Source organism: Gekko japonicus, unplaced genomic scaffold (assembly GCF_001447785.1).
Source record: "Gekko japonicus isolate JY-2015 unplaced genomic scaffold, Gekko_japonicus_V1.1 scaffold5632, whole genome shotgun sequence".
Classification (NCBI taxonomy): Eukaryota; Metazoa; Chordata; class Lepidosauria; order Squamata; family Gekkonidae; genus Gekko; species Gekko japonicus.
This window is the reverse complement of record NW_015175544.1, coordinates 28,490-34,750: the sequence shown is the minus strand read 5'-3', so window position 1 is coordinate 34,750 and position 6,261 is coordinate 28,490. Positions and strand designations below refer to the sequence as shown.

Below are 6,261 nucleotides of genomic sequence, written 5' to 3'. Positions count from 1 at the left end.
GGAAGCAACTTACCCTCCCTCTTCTCATGCCTCCTCCTGGCTGAATGAGGGCTGGAAGCGGGGCGGCCGGAAGCAGGGGGCGGGGCTTCGTCATGTGCCCCGCCCCCTGCACCTCACCCGGGGGAACTGTGTTCCCCCGCGTTCCCCCCCGAAATGACCTCTGCTTATGACCTTCTCCAGTTAACTTCCTGGCTGCAGCATTCTGTACCAACTGTAGAATCCTGACAGTCTTCAAGGGCAGCCCCAGGTTGAGCACATTGCAGTAATCTAGACTAGATGTAACCAGGACATGCGCCACAGTGGCCGGGTCTTTTCTTCCCAGGAAAGGCCGCAGCTGGCTAAACAGTTGAAGCTTTTAAACCAGTTTCTTAATCTATAAAGAATTGCATAAGCCATCATCAGGATCTGCCGATTCTAATTTTACTATTCGTCGTCTTGGGTTTTTAATCCAGTCCACCATCCAGACCAGACCTGCTGCTTGGTAATATAATCTTATATTTGGGACTGCTCCTCCTCCTCTCTTTTTCTCGTCTTGTAATATTTTCAAGTTTATTGTTGTTGTTTTTGGTCATTCCACCTAAATCCATTTATCTGCCTTCCTTTCAATAACAAAAAAAGTTTAGTTTTGCATTCCTAGCAAGGGACACAACCAAACGACTTCCAGCATTTAACAAGTCAAACCCGAATGTGGGACTTTTGCCACCTTTTGAATCGATTATGTCTTTCATTTTGGCTCGAGGCCAAACTGGGAACTGTCCCTTGAGACTGGCATTTCGAAATTTGCTGTCTGAAACTCCTGTCAATATCAAACTTTTATTCTCTTGCCCCTCTCTCTTTTTTAGGAACTGATCCACCCATCGTGGTCACCGTCTTGCTGCCTCCTCTCTTCCTGCTCCTGTTGGGAATTTGCCTTGCTTATCTCATCAGGTCAGAACTTCTGATTCCATTTGATGAAGTCTCCCTTTCCAGCATGCTTCTTGCTTGGGAGACACAAAAATGGTGTATCTTCATCTTCACTCCATTTTCTGTTTTGTTCTGTCATGTTGAACTCCTTCCCCCCAAGTGTACACCCTTTTCCATTTCATTTCTGGGCCCGTTGCACTTAAATTGCATCGTAGATCAAGATGGGTAGTCCTGTCAGTCTGTCTGTAGCGGTAGAAAACATCATCAGGGTAACATCGGGGGAAGTCCTCGGCCTCTATGCTCTGTTGTTGGCTGTCCAGGGGGAACTGGCTGGCCGCTGTGTGAGACAGGAGGCTGGACTAGATGGACCCTCACTGGTCTGATCCGGCACGGCTCTTCTGAGGTTCTTAGGTTCTTACTAGCCATGGTGACTGAGGGGAACCTCTACATTCAGAGACACTAACCTTCTAAGTCCCAGAGCCAGGAGGCAGCATCAGGGGAAGGCCTCTATGTCCTTTGATTGGCCGTCCAGAGGAACTGGCTGGCCACTGGGTGAGGAAGGATGCTGGTCTAGGTGGACCCTCACTGGTCTGATCCAGCAGGGCTCTTCTGAGGTTCTTATCAGGGGAAGGCCTTAGCCTCTCAGCCCTGTTGTTGGCCCTCCAGAGGAACTGGCTGGCCACTGTGTGAGACGGGATGCTGGACTAGATGGACCCTCACTGGTCTGATCCAGCAGGGCTCTTCTGAGGTTCTTATCAGGGGAAGGCCTTAGCCTCTCAGCCCTGTTGTTGGCCCTCCAGAGGAACTGGCTGGCCACTGTGTGAGACGGGATGCTGGACTAGATGGACCCTCACTGGTCTGATCCAGCAAGGCTCTTCTGGTGTTCTTATCAGGGGAAGGCCTCAGCCTCTCTGCCCTGTTGTCGGCCCTCCAGAGGAACTCGGCCTCTGTGTGAGACAGGATGCTGGACTCGATGGACCACTGGCCTGATCCAGCAGGGTTCTTCTTAGGTTTTAGAGGGACTCGGCCTCTGTGTGAGACAGGATGCTGGACTCGATGGACCACTGGCCTGATCCAGCAGGGTTCTTCTTAGGTTTTTATGATTGTCCTCCTTGTCAATAATCCCATTGATTAATAATGAGAAAGCATGGCTACTTACTCCAATTTGCACATAGGATTTTCCTGTCCTTGGTGCAGGAAAATGGGACTCATTGTAGTGTTTGGCCAGCTCTGTATTCCAACTCCCAAAACCAAAATAGGACCCACGGTAAGTAGGAAATACCAAAAGTCAGCAAATGCCGTGCTACGGGAGTAGGAAATACCAAAAAACCAGCAGATACCGTGCTACAGACGATTATAAAATATCTCACATAATTTTTATATAGTTTTTGTCTTATATTTTTACAATTTGTCCACCATATATTATTTATCATATAAGCCTTAATACATAGAAAGAATCATATATCAAAACATCTAAGTATCGTCTCTTAACATATCACAAAATTTATTTATTTATTTATTTATTTTATTTATTTGATTTTTATCCCGCCCTCCCGCCGAAGCGGCTCAGGGCGGCTTACAACAATAAAACAATAAAACAACTCATCTAAAACAATCTATACAAAACATTAAAACCACAATTTACACACAGTATAACCTACTCAAGATGACGACCATAAAGTGCTACATACTCAATCCAAGTTGTTGAATGCTTGGCGGAATAACTCCGTCTTCACCGCCCTCCGGAATTGCACAACCCCTTTATTAATATCAGTCCTCCTTAATTATACAAAAGTTTTAAGAGGGAGGACGCCTTTAAGTCTATTTTGAATAAGTACCCAGTCTTCCTCCAACAGAGGTCCAGATATCCTCATGTTTCGTTGTCTTCCTCAGGGAGTTCAACAGATATTTCCAAGCACGAGGTTGTCAAATACTAACCTAAAGGCTTATATGATAAATAATATATGGTGAATGAATTGTAAAAAAATATAAAACAAAAAAAATATAAAAATCACTTGAGATATTTTATCACCGCCTGCAGCACGGTATTGGCTGATTTCTGTATTCCAGCTCCGTCGTCTCTGAGAGTCCGCTCCATGTTTTGTCCATCACCTCGCCTGCGAGCTGCCGGGCCTTGAACTCACCAAGGGAGTTCTACCGGGAGGTCTTGATTGGTTAATGACCGCACACTTCAGGAAGGATATTTTGCTAGCTAAGTGCTAAACATGGGGGTCGTTATCCAGGCCAGGTGTTCGAAAAGTCCTCTGATACTTCAGGCCGCGACAGGCATTCGCTGATCGCCAACTGAATGCTTATTTAAAAAAAGGATAATTACACACCCTCCTATGCAGAGATTCCCCCAAGAGCAGTTAGCTATAACCTTTCACATCAAATCCAAAAGGGTCCGGAACTTTTTGCAACCTCTTCTCATCTACAGCAGAGGCCATTTCCAGTCTCACAGGACTCTTCTTCGTTCCTACCTGAAGAATTCAGTGTTGAAGAAGAACAGATTGGATTTGTACCCTGCCCTTTACTACCCAAAGGTGTCTCAGAGCAGCTTACAAACTCCCTTTCCCTTCCCCTCCCCACAACAGACACCTTGTGAGGCAGGGGTCAATTCCTGCAGGAGCGCACAGGAGTGGCACTCTGGCAGTAAAGAGCCCAGGGGTCGGGCACATGCAACAAGCCCCACCCCCTGCTCCCAGCGGCCCTCAGTCAGAGCAAGAAGCAGCCAGGTAAGTTGCAGGGCTCCCTGATCCAAAACAGTCCAGTGGCACCTTTAAGACCAAGTTTTATTCAGGTACAAGCTCTCCCTCCTCTGCGAGGACAGATCTGCACGTCCCCCCCCCAATAGCTAGCAATCCAAAACAGTCCATGGAGCCTGAGCAGTGGGTGTTGCCTTCTGACACACTTCTGGTGATGTCAGGGAGTGCCACTTAAAGGTGCCACTGGACTGTTTTGGACCCTCAGCCCTGGGACTCTGAGCAGCCGTTCTGTGTCTCGCAACCCCCCGTTTTTGCCTTCCCACCTTACCTGGTGGGGCTATTTCCCTTCTTCTTCTTCTGAGCCTGCTTCTGCAGGGAGGTTGGGGTACAAATCAAATCAATCAATCAATCAATCAATATTATATCAGAAATCTGAAGGTTCCCGCAAGCTGAAAAGTCGGGGACCCCTGTCCTAACATTTCTAATTTGTTGCATATAGGCTGTTGCATATAGAGAACAGAGAATTTAGAGGGACACGAAGATAAAAATATTTGAGTTGCTGCCTTAAAAATCTAACAGCAGTTAAAACACTTTGTGGCTCAAGAACTGGAATGTAACCGAAGTTCAAACTTCATGACGACATTCCAGTCGGGTTCTGACCTGTCCGTTGTGCTTTTGACAGATGGGGGGATTAGATATGTGTTGACTGGTAAGAATATTTCGAAGTCCCCCCCCCGCCCCCGGAGACATTTCCCAAGTCTTATCCAAACTCCCTTTTCTTCCCGCTAACGTTTCCCAAAGTGGGAACCTTTAATTTTGCCTTAAAGTCATGCTTCAAGCGGAGTCCGTAGAATTTCTCCTCCCAGGATTTATTCGGTTCGACCCATTGTGAGGAAGAATTTCTTCCCTAGTCCTGAATTCCCAACTGGGTGGCCCGGTGTTGCCGAGAGGCAGAAGACAATAGTTAAACCCAATCACCTAGGGTTGCCAACTCCACATTGGGAAATTCCTGGAGATTTGGGAGTGCAGCCTGGAGAGAATGTGGTTTCGGGGAGAGACAGATCTTAGCAGGGCAAAATAGAATCCACCTTCCAAAGCAGCCATTTTTTCCAGGGGAACTAATCTCTGGAGCCTAGGGATTGAAGAAGAAGAAATTGGGTTTATACCCCGCCCTTCACTACCCAAAGGAGTCTCAGAGCGGCCTACAAACTCCTTTCCCTCCCCCTCCCCACAACAGACACCCTGTGAGGTAAAAGAAGAAGAAGAAGAGATTGGGTTTATACCCCGCCCTTCACTACCTGAAGGAGTCTCAGAGCGGCCTACAAACTCCTTTCTCTTCCCCTCCCCACAACAGACACCCTGTGAGGTAAAAGAAGACGAAGAAGAAATTGGGTTTATACCCCGCCCTTCACTACCCAAAGGTATCTCAAAGTGGCTTACAATCTCCTTTCCCTTCCCCTCCCCACAACAGACACCCTGTGAGGTAGGTGGGGCTGAGAGAGCTCTTGACAGAAACTGCTCTTTTTCAAGAACAGCTCTGACAGAACTATGTCTTGCCCAAGGTCATCCAGCAGGTGCGAGTGGGGAATCAAAGACAGTTCTCCCAGATTAGAGTCCGCGCATTTAACCACTACACCTGACTAGCTTGCAATTCCAGATCTTCAGGCCCCATCTGGAGGTTTGGCAACAAACGGGAAACACGGCAAGGTTGAGTAATGTGGAAAAACACAGACAGTTCTGATAAGCTACCATGCCTTCATATATTCGTTTAAATCATATACTTAAATGTACAATAAAGACCCTAGTGTATCTTGTTAATTATAGTACATTAATAGCAAAAACCTAAAGAACAATATAGATCTTGTAGAAAAGTCCACAGCTACAGAGATGAATATGCAGACAGCTTCCAGTTTGCATCCGGGCTCCATTCAAGGTGCTGGTGTTGACCACCAAAGCCCTTTACCGCCTGGGACCAGCATACTTTAAGGACTGTCTCCTCCCCTATGAACACACCTGTACACTCTGGTCATTTTCAGAGGCCCCGCTTCAATTGCCCCCAGTATCTGAAGCTGGACAGGTGACAACCCAAGACAGGGCCTTCTCAGTCGTGGCACCAGAACTTCGGAACTCCCTCCCTAGGGGGATTTGTCTGTCTCCCTCTATTGGTGTCTTTTGCCAGCGGGTGAAGACTTTTTTTTTGTTTCGTCTGGCATTCCCCCAGTATTGGCTCCTGGCACTCCTTCTAGTGAGCCAGTTTGGTGTGGTGGTTAGGAGCGCGGACTCTAATTTGGGAGAATTGGATTTGATTCCCCACTCCTCCACATGCAGCTGGCTGGTGTGACCTTGGGTCAGTCACAAGTTCTCTCAGAGCTGTTCTCTCAAGGGCAGTCCTCGAAAGAGCTCTCTCAGTCCCACCTGCCTCACAAGTTGTCTGTTGTGGGGAGGGGAAGGGAAAGGAGTTTGTAAGCATCTCTGAGACTCCTTTGGGTAGTGAAGGGCGGGGTATAAACCCAATCTCTTCCTCCTCCTCCGCTTCTTCCTCTTCTTCCTCCTCCTCTTCTTCTTCCTCTTCTTCCTCCTCCTCTTCTTCTTCCTCCTCTTCTTCCTCTTCCTCTTCTTCCTCCTCCTCTTCTTCTTCCTCTTCTTCCCTTCT

The 6,261-nt window shown here is 47.5% G+C and overlaps 1 protein-coding gene across 1 annotated transcript in view; it reads left to right on the top strand.

Moving 5' to 3' along the window:
• GUCY2F (guanylate cyclase 2F, retinal) overlaps positions 1-6,261 on the top strand; it is a gene marked incomplete at its 3' end in the record, with an annotated part of 42,684 nt that overhangs the window by 10,616 nt on the left and 25,807 nt on the right. The window contains exon 4 of the mRNA XM_015426030.1: positions 843-927. Coding sequence (XP_015281516.1) covers positions 843-927 — 85 coding nt within the window. The remainder of the gene's footprint in view (positions 1-842; positions 928-6,261) is intronic.